The sequence below is a fragment of the Capra hircus genome, chromosome 5, assembly GCF_001704415.2.
Source record: "Capra hircus breed San Clemente chromosome 5, ASM170441v1, whole genome shotgun sequence".
Classification (NCBI taxonomy): Eukaryota; Metazoa; Chordata; class Mammalia; order Artiodactyla; family Bovidae; genus Capra; species Capra hircus.
This window is the reverse complement of record NC_030812.1, coordinates 50,034,664-50,054,135: the sequence shown is the minus strand read 5'-3', so window position 1 is coordinate 50,054,135 and position 19,472 is coordinate 50,034,664. Positions and strand designations below refer to the sequence as shown.

The following is a 19,472-nucleotide window of genomic DNA, read 5'->3' as shown; positions in this document are numbered from 1 at the left end:
CCTCTCTTTATCTCATTCCTAGAATGACTAAGGAACTGAAAAACAAAAGCTCTTGGAAAAGCTGTCTTCACTGGCAGGTGGCAATCAGTAAAATAAATAAAGACGTCTTAACACCTTTCAGAAAATATTGGCAAGATGGTGCAGTAGAAGGACGTGCATTCATCTTCTCCTGTGAGAACATCAAAATTGCAACTAGCTGCTGAACAACCATCAACAGGAGAATGCTGGATCCCACCCAAAAAACATACCCCACATTCAAGGGCAAAGGAGAAGCCCCAAAAAGATGGCAGGAGGGGCGAAATCATGTTTAAAATCAAACCTCAGCCCCATCAGAGACGCTTAGAGGGCAGAGACAAGCTTGTGCATACCAGGACCCAGGGAAAGGAGCAATGACCCCCAGAAGAGACAGGGCCAGACCTGCCTTTGAGTGTCTCCTGTGGAGGCCGGGCTCAGCAGTGGCCTGCCACGGGGCCAGGGGCTCTGGCTTCAGCAGACCTGGGAGGCACGGCATGTGGCATAACCTCTTGGAGGAGGTCTCCATTAGTGCCACTACAGAGCCATTGAGTAGACAACCCACAAACTGGAGAACAATGACACCAAAGAAGTTCTCCCAACTGTTGCAAAATTTCTAGGGCCCACAATAGACTCCCCAATCTGGGGATCCAGCAATAGGACTGAGAATCCCCAGGGAACTTGACTTTGAAGGCCAGTGGGATTTGATTATAGAAGTTCCACAGGCCTGGGGGAACAGGCTCTTGGAGGGCACGAACAAAGCCTTGTGCTCACCAGGACCCAGGAGAAAGGAGCAGTGGCCCCACAGGAGACTGACAGACTTGCTGTGAGTATCTGGGAGTCTCTGGCAGAGGTGCGGGTCAACGGTCAGGGGCACTGCCTACAACAGTCATGGCAGCTGCAGCATGCCCACGTAAGTCCTTTTGAAAGCGGTGGCCATTACCGCCATTACCTCCCTGGTGGCTCAGATGGTAAAGCATCTGCCTGCAGTGCGGGAGACCCGGGTTCGATCCCTGGGTTGGGAAGATCCTCTGGAGAAGGAAATGGCAACCCACTCCAGTACTCTTGCCTGAAAAATTCCATGGACTGAGAAGCCTGGTGGGCTTCAGTCCATGGGGTCGCAAAGAGTCGGACACGACTGAGTGACTTCACCTTCACCTCTACCATAGTTTGGCCTCAGGTGAACTACAGAGAGGGAACACAGCCCCAACCATCAGCAGAAAATTTGATTAAAGATTTACTGAGCATGGCCCCACCCAACAGAACAAGACCCAGTCTCTCCGACAGTGAGCTTCCCCCATCAGGAAGCTTCCATAGGCCTCTTATCCTTATCCATCAGAAGGCAGACAGAATGAAAACCACAATCACAGAAAACTAACCAAACTGATCACGTGGACCACAGCCTTGTCTAACTGAACGAGACTATGAGCCATGCCCTGTAGGGTCAGCCAAGATGGATGGGTTACGGTGGAGAGTTCTGAAAAACACGGACCACTGGAGAAAGGAAAGGCAAACCACTTCAGAATTCTTGCCTTGAGAACCCCATGAACAGTATGAAAAGGCAAAAAGATAGGATACTGAAAGAAGAACTCCCCAGGTTGGTAGGTGCCCCATATGCTACTGGACAAGAGCAGAGAAATAGCTCCAGAAGGAATGAAGAGGTTAAGCCAAAGTGGAAACAATGCCCAGTTGTGGATGTGTCTGGTGATGAAAGTAAAGTCTGATGCTGTAAAGAACAATATTGCATAGGAACCTGGAATGTTAGGTCCATGAATCAAGGCAAATTTAATTCAGTTGACTATTATATCTACTACTGTCAGCAAGAAATCATTAGAAGAAATGGAGTAGCCCTCATAGTCAACAAAAGGGTCTGAAATGTAGTACTCGGATGCAGTCTCAAAAATGACAGAATGATCTTTGCTTGTTTCAAAGGCAAACCATTCAGTGTCACAGTAATCCAAGTCTATGTCCCAATGACTAATGCTTAAGAAGCTGAAGTTGGACAGTTCTATGAAGACCTATAAGACCGTCTAGAACTAACACCAAAAGAAATGTCATTTTCATCATAGGGGACTGGAATGCAAAAGCAGGAAGTCAAAAGATACCTGGAGTAACAGGCAAGTTTGGCCCTGGAGTACAGAATGAAGCAGGGAAAAGGATAATAGATTTTTGCCAAGAGAATGCACTGGTCATAGCAAACACCCTCTTCCAACAACACAAGAGATGATTCTACACACGGACATCACCAGATGGTCAACACCAAAATCAGACTGATTATATTCTTTGCAGCCAAAGATGGAGAAGCTCTATATAGTCAGCAAAAACAAGACCAGAAGCTGACTATGGCTCAGATCATGAACTCCTTATTCCAAAATTCAGACTTAAATTGAAGAAAATAGGGAAAACCAGTAGGCCATTCAGATATGACCTAAATCAAATCCCTTAGGATTACACAGTGGAAGTGACAAATAGATTCAAGGAATTAGATCTGATAGCCTGAAGAACTATGGATGGAGGTTCGTAACACTATTCAGGAGGTGGTGATCAAAAACGTCCCCAAGAAAAAGAAATGGAAAAAAGGCAAAATGGTTGTCTGAGGAGGGCTTACAAACAGCTGAGAAAAGAAGAGAAGCTAAAGGCAAAGGAGAAAAGGAAAGATATACCCATTTGAATGCAGAGTTCCAAAGAATAGCAAGGAGAGATAAAGTCTTCCTCATTTTTTGATTGGGTCATTTATTTTTCTGGTATTGACCTGCATAAGCTGCTTGCATATTTTTGAGATTAATTCTTTGTCAGTTGCTTCATTTGCTATTATTTTCCCCCATTCTGAAGGCTGTCTTTTCACCTTGCTTATAGTTTCCTTCATTGTGCAAAAGCTTTTAAGTTTAATTACATCCCATTTGCTTATTTTTGCTTTTATTTCCATTACTCTTGGAAGTGGGTCATAGAGGATCCTGCTGTGATTTATGTCAGAGAGTGTTCTGCCTATGTTTTCATCTAGGAGTTTTATAATTTCTGGTCTTACATTTAGATCTTTAACCCATTTTGACCAAAGAACTAAACAGACATTTCTCCGAAGACATACAGATGGCTAACAAACACATGAAAAGATGCTCAACATCACTCATTATCAGAGAAATGCAAATCAAAACCACAACGAGGTACCATCTCATGCCAGTCAGAATGGCTGCTATCAAAAAGTCTACAAACAGTAAATGCTGGAGAGGGTGTGGAGAAAAGGGAACCCTCTTACACTGTTGGTGGGAATGCAAACTAGTACAGCCACCATGGAGGACAGTGCGGAGATTCCTTAAAAAACTGGAACCAGAACTGCCTTATGACCCAGCAATCCCACTGCGGGGCATACACACCGAGGAAACCAGAAATGAAAAGAGACACATGTACCCCAGTGTTCATCACAGCACTGTTTACAACAGCTAGGACATGGAAGCAACGTAGATGTCCATCAGCAGACAAATGGATAAGAAAACTGTGGTACATATACATGATGGAATATTACTCAGCTATTAAAAAGAACACATTTGAATCAGTTCTAATGAGGTGGATGAAATTGGAGCCTAGTATACAGAGTGAAGCAAATCAGAAAGAAAAAGACCAATACAGTATATTAATGCATATATATGGAATTTAGAAAGATGGTAACAATGAACCTCTATGTGAGACAGCAAAAGAGACACAGATACAAAGAAAAGACTTTTGGACTCTGTGGGAGAAGACGAGGGTGGGATGATTTGAGAGAATAGCATTGAAAAATGTATATTACCATATGTGAAACAGATCTCCAGTCCAGGTTGGATGCATAAGACAGGGAGCTCAAGGCTGATGCACTGGGACAACCCTGAGGGAGGGGATGGGGAGGGAGGTGGGAGGAAGGTTCAGGATGGGGAACACATGTACACCCATGGCTGATTCATGTCAATGTATGGCAAAAACCACCACAATACTGTAAAGTAATTAGCCTCCAAGTAAATAAATTTTTTTAAAAAAGCCTTCCTCAGTGATCAATGCAAAGAAATAGATGAAAACAATAGAATGAGAAGGACTAGAAATCTCTTCAAGAAAATGAGAGATACCAAGGGAACATTTCATGCAAAGATGGGCACAGTAAAGGACAGAAATGGTATGGACCTAACAGAAGCAGAAGATATTAAGAAGAGGTAGCGAGAATATGCAGAAGAACTATCCAGAAGAGATCTTAATGACTCAGATAACCATGATGGTGTGGCCACTCACCTAGAGCCAGATATCCTGCAGTGTGAAGTCAAGCGGGCTTTAGGAAGCATCACTACGAACAAAGCCAGTGGAGGTGATGGAATTCCAGTTGAGCTATTTCGAATCAGCGGCATGATGCATTAACGTGCTGCACTCAATATGCCAGCAAACTTCAAAAACTCAGCAGTGGTCACAGGACTGGAAAAGGTCAGTATTTCATTCCAATCCCAAAGAAGGGCAATGCCAAAGAATGCTCAAACTACCGCACAATTGCACTCATCTCAGACACAAGCAAAGTAATGCTCAAAATTCTCCAAGCCAGGCTTCAACAGTATGTGAATGGAGAACTTCCAGATGTTCAAGCTGGATTTAGAAAAGGCAGAGAAACCAGACATCAAATTGCCAATATCCACTGGATCTAGAAAAAGCAAGAGAATTCCAGAAAAACATCTACTTCTGCTTCATTGACTCTGCTAAAGCCTTTGACTCTGTGGATCACAATAAACTGTAGAAAATACCAGACCATTTCACCTGCCTCCTGAGAAACTTGTATGCAGGTCAAGAAACAACAGCTAGAAGTGGATATGGAACAATGGACTGGTTCCAAACTGGGAAAGGACTACATCAAGGCTGTATACCGTCACCATTATTTAACTTATATGCAGAGTATACTGTCACCATTATTTAACTTATATGCAGAGGATATCATGAGAAATGCCAGGCTGGATGAAGCACAAGCTGAAATCAAAATTCAGGGAGAAATATCAATAACTTCAGATATGCAGATGACACCACCCTTATAGCAGAAAGCAAAGAGGAACTAAAGAGTCTTTTGATGCAGATGAAAGAGGAAAGTAAAGAAGCTGGCTTAAAACTCAACATTCAAAAAACAAAGATAATGGCATCTGGTCCCATCACTTCATGGCAAATAGATGGGGAAACAATGAAACAGAGACAGATTTTATTTTCTTGGGCTCCAAAATCACTGCAGATGGTGACTGCAGCCATGAACTTAAAAGATGCCTGCTTCTTGAAAGAAAGCTATGACAAACCTAGGCAGCATATTAAAATGCAGAGACATTCATTTGCCAACAAAGATCCATATAGTCAAGCTATGGTTTTTCTAGTACTCATATATGGATATGAGAGTTGAACCATAAAGAAGGCTGAGTGCCAAAGAATTGATGCTTTTGAACTGTGGTGTTGGAGAGGACTCTTGCGAGTCCCTTGGACTGCAAGGAGATCCAACCAGTCAATCCTAAAGGAAATCAGTCCTAAATATTCACTGGAAGGACTGATGCTGAAGCTGAAGCTCCAGTACTTTGGCCACATGATGCTAAGAGCCGACTCAATGGAAAAGACCCTGATGCTGGAAAAGATTGAAGGCAGGAGGAGAAGGGGACGACAGAGGATGGGGTGGTTGGATGGCATCACTGACTCAATGGACATGAGTTTGAGCAAGCTCCAGGAGATGGTGGACAGGGAAGCCTGGTGTGCTGTAGTCCATGGGGTCACAAAGAGTTGGACCGACTGAGTAACTGAATAACAAACAACAATAACACCTTTCAAATCAGAGGAAAGAAAACCTAGTATTGGTGATTAGATCCCACAAATCATGATCAGGTAAGTTTAAAAGGCTTCGGTGTACCTATATCTGATTCTTGTTGATGTATGACAGAAAACCACAAAATTCTGTAAAGCAATTATCCTTCAATTAAACAAATGAAGTGGGAAACAGGCAGGAGGATACTGGGGAAGAGGGTGTTGCCCTCAACGAGCTTACAACATCTTCTCTAAGGGATGACCATGTCTTTCAGAAATGCTGGCATTCTAGATTCTCTTCTTCCCAAGCCACACACCCTATGTCCCCAAACAAACAGTCAGAGGCGTAGGAATGTTGACAGGAGTGTACATTGCCACCGAGTATCGCTTTCCTACTTGCCTGACGCTGGGGTAAAGTTTCTTCATACAGCTAGGACCCAATGTGATGCAGGAACAGGTAAAGCTCAGCCCTAACCTGTCACAGAAAACATCCTTCTCTGTTTCACATCTACTTCACATCCTGAGATCTCAAAACTTCTCTCTTCCTCAAAAGAGAAATGTTTATTTTTTTTTATTTCACTAATTATATCACTAAACTCTAAATTTTAAAAAACTGGATCCATTATTGAGTATTTTTTTAAGGAAGAATAAATAACTCACCATATTCCCTTGCATTTCTTCAGGCTACAAATCTACAGCACAGACCATCTTGAAACTCTTTTCCTTTATCCATTCCAAATTTTATGACTATTTCCGAACAAGGCTTCTTCTGCCTTTGCCATTTTCCTTTATATTTAGATGGAACCTGAAATTAATTTGTATTTTCTGTCCTGTAAGTAAGGTGCTGCTCTTAAGAGCTCAGCCAAACACAGGAAACAATGTTCCTTTAGCAAATACCTTTTGGAAGTTAGGAGAGGCAAAATTATCTGCCAAATATTTTTTACAGTTTGTTTTAAACCAGAAGAATTGATTTGACTCACTTGGCTAAAAGACTGCTTGTACTAATAGGATAAAATAATTCTCCATAAGGTGGCATGAAGGATGGCTTAAGTTGACATGTTTATACTGTGCTCAGTTGCTCAGTCGTATCTGACTCTTGGCAGTCACCTGGACTGCAGCCACCAGGCTCCTCTGCCCGTGCAATTCTCTGGCAAGAAACCTGGCGCCTCCTGCGTCTTCTGCATGGCAGCAGGAGTCTTTACCACTGAGCCATGTGCACACGGCTACATTTAAGACAGCTTTAATGTTTTTTAACTTTTTATTTTATATTGGAGTATCCAATCCCAAAGAAAGGCAATGCCAAAGAATGTTCAAACTACCGCACAACTGCACTCATCCCACACGCTAGTAAAGTAATGCTCAAAATTCTCCAAGCCAGACTTCAGCAATATGTGAACCATGAACTTCCTGATGTTCAAGCTGGTTTTAGAAAAGGCAGAGGAACCAGAGATCAAATTGCCAACATCCGCTGGATCATTGAAAAAGCAAGAGAGTTCCAGAAAAATATCTATTTCTGCTTTATTGACTATGCTAAAGCCTTTGACTGTGTGGATCACAAGAAACTGTGGAAAATTCTGAAAGAGATGGGAATACCAGACCACCTGACCTGCCTCTTGAGAAACCTGTATGCAGGTCAGGAAGCAACAGTTCGAACTGGACATGGAACAACAGACTGGTTCCAAATAGGAAAAGGAGTACATCAAGGCTGTATATTGTCACCCTGCTTACTTAACTTACATGCAGAGTACATCATGAGAAACGCTGGGCTGGAAGAAGCACAAGCTGGAATCAAGACTGCTGGGAGAAATATCAATCACCTCAGATATGCAGATGACACCACCCTTATGGCAGAAAGTGAAGAAGAACTAAAAAGCCTCTTGATGAAAGTAAAAGAAGAAAGTGAAAAAGTTGGCTTAAAGGTCAACATTTAGAAAACTAATATCATGGCATCCAGTCCCATCACTTCATGGCAAATAGATGGGAAAACAGTGGCTGACTTTGTTTTTCTGGGCTCCAAAGTCACTGCAGATGGTGATTGCAGCCATGAAATTAAAAGGCGCTTACTCCTTGGAAGGAAAGTTATGACCAACCTAGACAGCATATTAAAAAGCAGAAATATCACTTTGCTGACAAAGGTCCATCTAGTCAAGGCTATGGTTTTTCCAGTGGTCATGTATGGATGTGAGAGTTGGACTATAAAGAAAGCTGAGCACCAAAGAATTGATGCTTTTGAACTGTGGTGTTGAAGACTCTTGGATGGCATCACCAACTCAATGGACATGGGTTTGGGTGAACTCTGGGAGTTGGTGATGGACAGGGAGGCTTGGCGTGCTGTGGTTCATGAGGTCGCAGAGTCAGACACGACTGAGCGACTGAACTGAACTGAGTTGGTGATGCTATCTAACCATTTCATCCTGCACTGTCCGGTTCTCCTTTTGCTTCCAATCTTTCCCAGAATCAGGGTCTTTTCTAATGAGTCAGTTCTTTGTATCAGGTGGCCACAGTACTGGAGTTTCAGCGTCAGCATCAATCCTTCCAAGGAATATTCAGGGTTGATTCCCTTTAGGACTGACTGGTTTGATCTCCTTGCAGTCCAAGGGACTCTCAAGAGACTTCTCAATACCACAATTCGAGAGCATCAGTTCTTTAGCACTCAGCCTTTTTTATGGTCCAACTCTCTCACATCCATACATGACTACGGGAAAAAACCAGAGCTTTGACTATATGGAGCTTTGTCGGCAAAGTGATGTCTTTGTTTTTTAATGTTGTCTCAATTAGCCATAGCTTTCCTTCCAAGGAGCAAGTGCCTTTTGATTTCATGGCTGCAGTCACCATCTGCACTGGTTTTGGAACCCAAGAAAATAACATCTGTCACTGCTTCCACTTTTTCTCCTATTTGCCATGAAGTGATGGGACCGGATGCCATGATCTTAGTTTTCTGAATGCTGAGTTTTAAGCCAGTTTTTTCACTCTCCTCTTTCACCCTCATCAAGAGGCTCTTTAGTTTCTCTTCACTTTCTGCCATTAGATTGGTCAGTGCAGTTCAGCTGCTCAGGCGTGTCTGCCTCTTTGCCAGGCTTCCCTGTCCATCACCAACTCTCGGAGCTTACTCAAACTCATGTTCATTGAGTTGGTGTTGCCATCCAACCATCTCATCCTCTGTCATCCCCTTCTCCTCCCGCCTTCAATCTTTCCCAGCATCAGGGTCTTTTCCAGTGAGCCAGTTCTTCACATCAGATGGCCAAATTATTGGAGTTTCAGCTTCAGCATTAGTCCTTCCAATGAATATTTAGGACTGATTTCCTTTAGGACAGACCAGCTGGCTCTCCTTGCAGTCCAAGGGACTCTCAAGAGTCTTCTCCAGCACCACAGTTCAAAAACATCAATTTTTTGGTGCTCATCTTTCTTTATAGTCCAACTCTCACATCTATACATGACTACTGGAAAAAACCAGAGCTTTGACTAGATGGACCTTTGTTGGCAAAGTAATGTCTCTGCTTTCTAATATGCTGTCTAGGTTAGAGTGGTATCATCTGCACATCTGAGGTTGTTGATATTTCTCCCGGCAGTCCTGACTCCAGCTTGTGATTCATCCAGCCCGGCATTTCACATGATGTACTCTGCATGTAAGTTAAATAAACAGAATGACAATATGCAGCCTTTTTCGTACTCCTTTCCCAATTTTGAACTGTTGTTCAAAATTGTTGTTTCATACCCATTTATCATGTCTGGTTCTAATCGTTGCTTCTTGACGCCTTTGCTCTTACTACTGCTTTACTTGGAGCGAAATCATTTCTCATTCAGATTTCTGCATGAGCCAGACTCCTAAGTGTCCCAGCTTCTAGGCACGCTATCCTAGTCCTCTCAAGTCAGCCTCCCCACTGTCATGAGTCTGTTATACCCTGGTCTAAAGTCGTTGTTTGACAGTCCAGTTTTTCAGGGCACTGAGTGACTCTCACCTGTGAACGCTGCACACTGCTCCGGTCTTATATCCGTCCAAGCAACTACATATGCCCCCGACCCAGGAAGCCATGCCCCGTTGCTCCCATGCCAGCCTAGCTCTGCACATGCGCACTCCCTCCATCAGGAGCTCCCCTTTCTCTTCTGTGCTTGGTTAATTCCTATTCAATTTTCAGCACAACAGCACAAATGTCACTGCTTCAGGAAGTCTTCCTTTCCTGTCTCCCCAGGTCTACTCAAGGCGGGCAGGGACTGTCCTGAATCCATCTCCTCAGTCCCAAAGTCCCAGTGTGTAGACTCAGAGCTCAGCACACATTTACTGAGTGAAGGATGGGAATCATAGGGGGAAGGCAGAGACCTACCTCATGGGTGTTCTGCAGATGCTTTCTCGCGTTGGGCCCTGTACTGTCACTGCCCTTTCCTTGGTGCCACCATATATGACTCATGGGATGTCTTCAGATAGAAAAAATCACTAGCCTCTTTTAAGCAATATATTTAGTGACCTCTGCTAGCAAACCGTTCATTCAGCATAGCAGCCAAAGTCCTGATAGCAGCCCTGAGGTCCTACCAGACTGCCTCTCTCCCCTATTACCTTTGACAGCGTTACCTACAATCCAAAGGGGTATTTTTCAGGTCATGCTATGTGGCATCTTCCCTGACCAGGGATGGACCCCGAGCCCCCTGCAGCGGACATGCACAGTCTGAACCACTGGACCGCCGGGAAGTCCATTGCCTGTAATCCAGGCTACTACGTCTGTTCCAGCTGCATGGGCCTCCTAGCTGATCCCTGAGAATGGCAGGCCTGGTCCTGCTCAGATCCTTGCAGCTGCCTAGGGTTGTCAGCATGCTCTTCCTCCAAAAGCTGTGCTTTCAGGTCTTTGCCCCAGTGTCACCCCTGACACCTCCTTTAGCCACCCCTGCACCTCACACTTCCTATTATTCCTGCTTCCCTACTTTGTTTTCTCCAGAGTGTTTATCTGCCCATGCTATGTATTTTGTCTCCCTTAAAGAACACAAGCTCCCTGAAGGGAGGGACCATCCTCTGTTTTATTTCCTGCTGAATCCTCAGCATCCAGTTCCTAGAACACAGCCCATGCTCATGAGTCATCTGGCACACGAGACTACGCTCTTCAAGGTTTTAGAAAGAGCACAAACATCAACAACGAAAACAGACAACCGAATTCTAACATGGGCAAAGGACCTGAACAGACGTTTCTTTAAAGAAGATATATGAGACCAATAAGAAGTTCATAAAAAGATGCTCAACATCCCTAACCATGGGAAATATATACCTACAAATGAGATACCACTTTGCACACATTAGGGTAGCTATTATTGCAGAAAAACAGGATTTAACAAATGTTGGCAAAAATGTAGAGAAATTGGAACCCTTGTGCACTGCCGGTAGGAATGTCAAATGGTGTAGCTGCTGTGGCAAACAGTATGGTGGCCCCTGAAATTATTGAACAAACCACCATATCACTCAGCAGTTCCACTCTGGGTATATATCCAAGAGAATCAAAAGCAGGGACTCAAATAGGTACTAGACACCCACGTTCACAGCAGCGATGTTCATAATAGACAAAAGATGACAGCAACAGTCCATCAATGATGAAGGCATAAACAAAACGGCAGGTATACATATAAGAGAACACTATTCAGCCTCAAAAAGGAATAAGATTGTGACACATTCTTCAACACGGACGATCTCTGAAGACAGTATGATAAGTGATTATGCCGGCTACAAAAAGACAAAAATTGTATGATTCCATTTATAGGAGGTATTTGGAGTAGTCAGATTCACAGGGACAGGAAATAGAACGGTAGTTGCCAGGGACCAGAGCGGGTGGAGGGGAAAGGGAGGAAGGAATGAAGAGTTAGTATTTAGTGGGGACAGAGTTTCAGTTTGGGATGATGGAAAGGTTTAGGAGATGGATGATACCGATGGTTGTACGGCAATATGAATGTATTTGATGCCACTGAACTGTACATTTTAAAATGGTTAAAATGGTAAGCTTTATGTGTATTTTGCCACAGTTAAAAAAAGGCAACACAGCTCTTGCCTTAAAATCTAATAAAAACTTAATATACAATGCAGATAGACGCTATGGCTAAGGCAAGAATACAGGCTGAGATGTGCCTGCCTTTCACTGCATAGCCTTGCTGCCTCCCAGAGGAGCATGGACCCCACATGAACCATCACGAAGGAGTGTCCTGGTTCCATTCTAAAATACTTATGAGCTGGTTTCACTGTTCTTAAGGAAAGGAAGTTAAATAGTTACTCCTGGCTCCACTTCTAGGAGGAACTTAGCAACAAGGAAATATGCCATCACCAACTGGCTTGCAGCCAAATGTCAACACTGTCTTATTTTTACAGAAATCACTTTATATCCCAGTGGCAGAGAGGAACTGCCAGGGGAAAGAGCAACATTAAGTCACTGGCACCCATATCCAATTATCATTAATGTCTCACATTTTCTGAGCCCTTTTCCATAATAATTCAATCCTCAAAAATAATTCCATCAAGAAGGTATGGAAAAAAAAGTGTGATTTCCAATTTACAAATGAATGAAAATCCAGTGGGCATTATTCATAGAGGATTACAGAAATGGAACTGACTTTAGGATAATAATCACTAACATCAATCAAGGATTTATTAATGATGACACCAGCTCAGGACTTTGCATGGACTGTTGGATTTCATACTTTTAACTAGCCTCTCCCACCATAGTTGGTAATTACTATTATTATTATTCCTTTTTAGACAAGGGAAAATTGAGGCTCAAAGAATAAATAACTACCCCCAAATCGAATGGGCTTCCCAGGCAGTGCAGTGGTAAAGAATCCTGCCAATGCAGGAGACCATGAAACTTGGGTTCAAGCCTTGGGTTGGGAAGATCTACTGGGGAAGGAAATGGCAACACACTCCAGTATTCTTGCTGGGATAATCCCATAGACAGAGGGGCCTGGTGGCTATGGTCCATGGGATCAGAAAGAGTCGGACAGGACTAAGCACACACACATTGTAAACTGAATAGCTTTAAGCAACAGACTGTTTTGAACTGTCTTACTCTAGAGCACATGCACTCAACCACTATTATTTTGTCCTGCTCATCTGGGTCCCTGACTCCTTTTTGGGAGAGGCCTAATCAATGCTTCCTTCTGCCTTGAAAACAAGTACAACTGATGAGTCTCCATAGGTCACTGTGTTTTTTAACGCTAAGCTGAACTAATGCTAACAAAATAAAAATAAATGAGTATTCTTCTTAGTCACTAAGCATAAATGCAACAAGACAATATCACTTCAACTAAGGACAGGTTCCTAGGTCCTTTACAATCCCATAAAAATTTACAAACAAAAATATCCTCAAGATCATTAGAACAAATAGTCCCATCTGGGTCATCCCGTTTCATGTCTCTCTTCTGCAGGACTAAAGAATCTGATGATGGACACAGTGCTGATTGTTCCCTACACTCTGCTAAGAGCTTCTTCAGAACCTTCCAAGGATGTCTACTTTGTTCTCCGGAAACTGGAGACAGGAGAAATGCTTTGTGGTTTGTCAGCAGGGCATTCAGTCTGGAGGGTCACCCCATAGGATGCAAGGGCTTTGGGCCAAGTGAAACAAATATTAATTTGGAAGAGCATCAAGCACAGGCTCCAACTGTGCAACTCTAAGGGACACGTGAGGGGAGGACAGGGGCAGAGTCGTAGCTGGGCTGCAAGCTGATGGCTAGAGTTACTCCACACCTCCTGGGAGGCTTCTGAGGATGAGCTCCTTCACAAAAACCTTGAAGCGCTTCTTTAAAACCAGCTACCACTACACATTCTAATTCCTGCAACAAAACTCAAATGATGTGGGCATTTTCTCTAAGTGTTGAGAACTTAAACACCAGCTTTCCTGAACTCCATGTATCATCTTTGCTGTGAGTGTGATGCCCTGAGCCCAGACCCACCACTCCACTAACACAGCGCTTTTCTCTCTTCCATGCTGAACGTTCCACAGTGGGGCCAGAGGGTGTGGGTTCTTCTCACCCGAGGGTGGGGGTGAAGGAGGGTCTTACCGAGTTCTCCTTCAGCTGCAGCCCCTCTCCGTTGGGAAGCGAGGACCGTCTCTTGGCTGAGTTCCTATTTGGGGTTGAGGTAATGGCCCCTGCTTTCTTCTTCACAGTGAGCACCTCACAGCTGGCTTGGTCTTCATTGTGTGTGCTCTTCCCAGCATTGATGACCCTGGAGGAGAAGCCAGAAAAGCCGATCAGACTAATGCCCTATGTCATAGCTTGGTGGAGTGAACAGATTTTTCAGTGGACTTATACAAGTACATGTTAAAACATTTGATGAAGCATTGTTCAGAGCTCAGTGCACCTTTGCAGGTGTCTGATAGCTGTGATCAACCCCACTAATCCATTTCTAGTCAAAACACATGAGATAATCAGTCTTCTGCCAATTGCACTGAAGATAGATGGCTGGCTCAGGGAATTCCGGTGCATTTTTCCAAGCGATAAAGAGCAAAACCACCATCACTCTTATCAAAGAACAAAGCAGTAATTTACAGCACACTATAAAATCCTAGGGAACAAAGAAGTATATTTCATGACCACCATGACCACTTTCACTTTACACACAGAGAAGTGACTGGATCAACGGTTTATTCTTTAAAAATTATCTTCTCTCCTCTATCTTTTCTCCAGTAGAATAACACTCCTTACACTGCATCGTCACAATGGACTACAGAGCGTGCTGATTTGTACATGTGGCCTTATGATCTCATGGCATGTTGATACTACTTTGGCCTAATTACTAATGTTTTGCATATAGGAATGCTTCAGAAAAACATGCTACACCATTTATAAAGCTTTTTTGTGTATCAGGGGCCTGCAGACTGAACTCTTGGGTTTCAGCACCATTTTCTTATTAAGTAATGAAGCAGCAGCTAAAATAGTTTTCCCGAAAGAGAGATCTTGATTTGCCATGCTGTGTTTTCTTCCCAAAACTTCAACAGTGTCACAGTAGGTGGCAGAGTGAGGGTGGAGGATATAGGCTCAGTGGCAAAGAAAGAAAGATGCTTTTGTTTTAACAGGGTAAGATAGATGGAGATCCACTCTGAAAGTGTGGTGTATACATCGCTCGATTAGTCTTGTACTCCCTCCTAACAATTAATTAGAGGATAGTTTTCAAACGCCTTTTATTAAACAGTTTTACATTCTGAAAGAATTATAAACTCAGAGTAAACTGCAAAAATGGTATACAGTCTCAAGCACTCTTCACCCAACTTACCCCAAAGCAACATTTTCTATCACTCAAGAACAACATCAAAAGGAGCAATTGATACTGATCCAGCACTGTCAGCCAGACTGCAGAGCTTATTCAAATGTCACCATTTTTTTTTATATCATATGTCTTTCAGTATTGAAAACTGTAAGCCAACACATACATGCTACAGTCAAACAGCAAACAGAGAGCAAACTGAGATGTGAGAACTGTATGACCTCAAGCAGTGTGTTTTGAGCAGTTTTCTACCAAACCCTGAAATTCTATGGAGGTGTTCCCGGTGTTTTCACATTTACTTTAAATTTATTTTTTAAAGGTATAAGCATTTTGGGAAAAAATGCAATAATTTAAAAGTTCATTCCCATTTCTTACATGTAAACAAATATATGCTAGTCTACATATTTTGGGCAGCTTTGGCATAATAAATAAGCGTTCTATCTTTTCTCTTCAACTTATCAATGCCACTAGATTGGAAGGAGATCTGTTTTTTTAAAAAAGACCATTTGCAATTACTTATCTGTATGTTAAAGGGAAACAATCATAAAAGTCATCTATTATCTCTATTTCAAATTTCTATTCATTGAAACTGCTTCATCATTCTTACTGAGTTTATTATAAATTTCAACTGAAGTATATTTTTATAAACAAAAGTCTTTTATCCTCATTTTACACATGACAGTTTTGTGTAAGATTTTTTTTTTTTTAAGTAGATTGTTGCTTATAGAGTTTGAAAATCCTTGTCTTTACTGGGGTGGGAACAGTCATGAGCAAGGAGGTGGGATCCCTGCTGATCTCTATGAGGTCAAATTTGCCTCCAATGTTTATCGCACCCTCTCAAGGAAGAAGGGAGGAAGAGTTCAAGGTCTAGTTTTTGGTCCGACCTTCATTCTCTCTCCTGTGACCAGGGGGACTTTTCATATGGTTTCAGAATACAATACAATTCTTAAAGACACAGGCTACCTGCCTAAGACTATTAGTACTACTATGCTTACTGCCCAAGCTATGTAAGTTACTCCAGGTGCCACAGCCAGGAAGTAGGGCAGCTGGAATTCAGTCAGGCCTCCCTTGACCCCCAGCCCAACTTGGGGGGGGGGGTGTGTGTGCGCGCTTAGTCACTCAGTCATAGTCCAATTTCGTATGGAAAATCCAAACGAATTTTTTAGCCAACCCAATACACAGAGCTTTGGGTCAGTCTGTGGCAGGCCCTGCTGGACTGTGTGGGGAAGCAGAGAACAGCAGATCAGGTGAGCTTGGGTCCAGGCTTGAGAGAAAGGGGATTCTCGTCCTGCTTCTAAGGCTACTGGAGAAAGCGCCCAGAGGAAGGATCTGTTTGTCTCTAGAGCAGCCCACATTTAGTCCAGAGGTTTGCCACTGGAGCTCCTAATACATGCATTTAACTGGAGTTTTCCTTTTACATAGATTTTTTTGAGAAACAAACCAGGCAGAGGAAGGACATTCAAAATACCACCTGCCTCCTCTCAGTCAGTGACAGTGACTCCCAAGCAACATGCGTGGCATGGATGGTTTGCTGGATGGTGACATTACACCCCCACGGTCACCCACAAGCATCTTTCCCAGGGAAAGCTGAAGGTGGAGGTGCAGCTAGGAAAACAAGCCCATGACCGTCATCCCCTCCATACTGTCCTCTGACCAAAATCCGAGCTTCTATTTCTGGAACTTGGCATCACCCTGACCACTGGCACCTAAACTTATGCTTTAGTTGGTGTTTCCCCGCCCCCAACAAAAAAAAAGCATCGCTGATCTCCAATAGCTCATGCCAGGCTGACTCATCTGCCACTGCTCTTTTCCAACAATCAACAAAGCTACTATAATGACACAAATCACGAATCACTGTCCCCTGGAGGTGCAGTGTCTCCCATCTTTCTTAGTGGATATTAAACTCCAAAGTTGACCTAACTTCAGCAAGAGACTCTAGAAACTTTATGCATGAGAAACCCAGGAACTGGGAAGACTGTAACTTACACAAGGTCACAAGAGCTAAATGCAGAGAGCTGTGGACACACTTCTGACTTCCAGCTCTTTCTCCTTCAGCTCTCAGTTGTCTTATTTCCCTATTGTGTGCCTATTCTTATCAGCACTTGGTTGCAAGGGCTGTCCTGCAATGACTCATCACAGCCAGGGAGCCGTGAAGAACAATCGCGGGTGGACTTCCTCTGCCATTTCACGTGAATACCGCTTGTGAATGACACTGGTGAAATATTAGAAAGGCCAACCTAGAGAGAAGAGACAGCAGCCCCAACCCTGGAAGCCTATTCAGTCCGATATCTGATTATTACCCAGATGATAAAGTCATATTAATTTAAAGCCACTGCCTTTTTAAAACATACTACTGGGCTTCCTTGGTGGTCCAGTGGCTGAGAATCTGCCTGCCCATGCAGGGGACACAGGTGCGATCCCTGATCCATGAAGATTTTACAAGCTGCGAGGCAGCCAAGCCCATGCACCACAACTACTGGGGCTGTGCTCCAGAGCCTGGGAGCCACAGCTGCTGAGCCCACGGGCAGTAACTACTGAAGCCTGTTTGCCTAGAGCCTGTGCTCTGCAACAAAGACCCAGGGCAGTCAAAGAAATAAAATTAACACACACACACACACACACACACACACATGCAACTGTTATCTCATGTTTCATATTATTTTAAATTCCTGACTCTCTACAGCTTTAGTAGAAAGACCTGATTCTTCTCGATTAACCTTGGCTTTAAAAAGCTTGATCTCCATCAACTTAAATATTTCATTTTGTTCTTCAAAGGCCAATGTTTTGTTTACTAAATTTACATAAACCTCCAATTCCTCTAAAAGTAAATTGAGAAAAACTTTCCTGAGTTGAGAAGTATCATGTGGTCAATAGATACAATAGTTTTTTTATGTGAGCAGCTATATTAGTAGCTACATTCTCTGCTTGTCCCAGGCTCCAGGAAAAAAGTCAGCACTATCTTGAGATTACCTGGAATGACTCTGAGATATGCTTTCTTTATCTAAGCAATACTCACCCATGATACTTATTTTGAGGATTTCAAAAAAAAAGTGTTGCTGGACCATGAATCATCATCTTTTTGGTGTCATTGTTTTCCAATTGCCTACAAAGGGGGAAAACATCTTCCTCGAAATTAAACTGGAGGTAATAAAGCACAATGGTTAAGACCATGGGCTATCCTCCCAGAACACAGCACACAGCAAGTGCTCAACAAACATCTGTTGAAAGAATGAATGCAGACAGAACTCAACTCTGCCTACTCCCTAGATGTGGTGCAATAATAGTATCTTATATTTGTTGAGAACTAATTATGTGCCAAGGACTGCTGTTAGCATTTTATTAACACATATAGTGATTAACTCATGGAATCCTCTTGTGGACTCTATGAGTTGGCCATCACTGTTCTCCCCCTTTTAAAGTCACAACTACTGGACAGTGGAGTGCTTGGTCAAGTCGCTTAACTTCTGCAAACCTCAGTTTCTTAGTAGTACTCCTTGGATTAAATTCTGGGAGTCGCTAAAATATATATGCTGGGGAGAGGAGCTATTAGTCACCTTGATTGCATTAACCTATCAGTCTACTTTCAATTAGACCAAAACATCTAGATTTTTTTTCCCCTTGTAAAAACAGGTACATATGGAATTTTAAGGACTGGAAGTCCAAAATCCTCTATGTGTATCAGACACTACTTGAAGCTCTGACCTGAACACCAGGCATAGATGTGACTGAGATCGTAGCAGTGGAAGACAATGTAAAAAGAACAAGTGATTCATTCTGTGCTGCTATCACACACTTGGAAAACCTGTTTTCCTCCTTTCGGTTTGTGAAATACTCTAGTCACAAATTTAAAAAAAAAATAAATTAACTCCACCTAAATTTCAGCAGGCAAGTCCTGGTTTTAATGGCAACCATTAAATGATCAAGTTATCTGCCTTCCCATCTGCTCAAAACCTTGACCTTAAGGACATGCACTTGATAATATAACAGACAGAACAGGTTCCTGTCACTAAATTCAGATAAGTAACTATTCTCACCTCTTCTCAAGAAGTGAGCCCCTGTCACAGAGGCCACTGGTCCACAGAAGTCACAACGAAACTGTTTCCAACAGGATTTACCAGGACAATCAAACCACAATGGGGAGCCACAGTTGGTATGTTTTCAGAGGACTCCCACGCATCATGGGTGTCAATTCATTCATTACCAACCTGTTCCCCTTGGGACCATGAGGAATTCAGCAGAGGCATCAACAGAGATGATGGTCAGAAAGGCCAAGTTCAAACTTGCTGTGTGCTCTCAGACACAGTAAGCTTACTTTCTGTCTCTAAAATGGGGATAGTAACACTTACCTCCAATTATAGAAGAGACATTAAAACGAAATGCCCTAGCATGAAAAGTATTTAACAGTGCCTGGTGCACAATGAGTACTCAATATTACTATTTAACAATAACATAGCCAACA

At 42.9% G+C, this 19,472-nt stretch overlaps 1 protein-coding gene across 2 annotated transcripts in view; it reads right to left on the bottom strand.

The window, feature by feature from the left end:
* PPM1H (protein phosphatase, Mg2+/Mn2+ dependent 1H) overlaps window positions 1–19,472 on the bottom strand; it is a 294,780-nt gene that overhangs the window by 180,885 nt on the left and 94,423 nt on the right. For both annotated transcript variants that reach the window (XR_001918064.1, XM_018047995.1), the window contains exon 2: window positions 13,810–13,975. Coding sequence is in view for 1 of the 2 variants with exons in the window: in XM_018047995.1 (XP_017903484.1) it covers window positions 13,810–13,975 (166 nt within the window). In the remaining variant the exon portion in view is untranslated. The remainder of the gene's footprint in view (window positions 1–13,809; window positions 13,976–19,472) is intronic.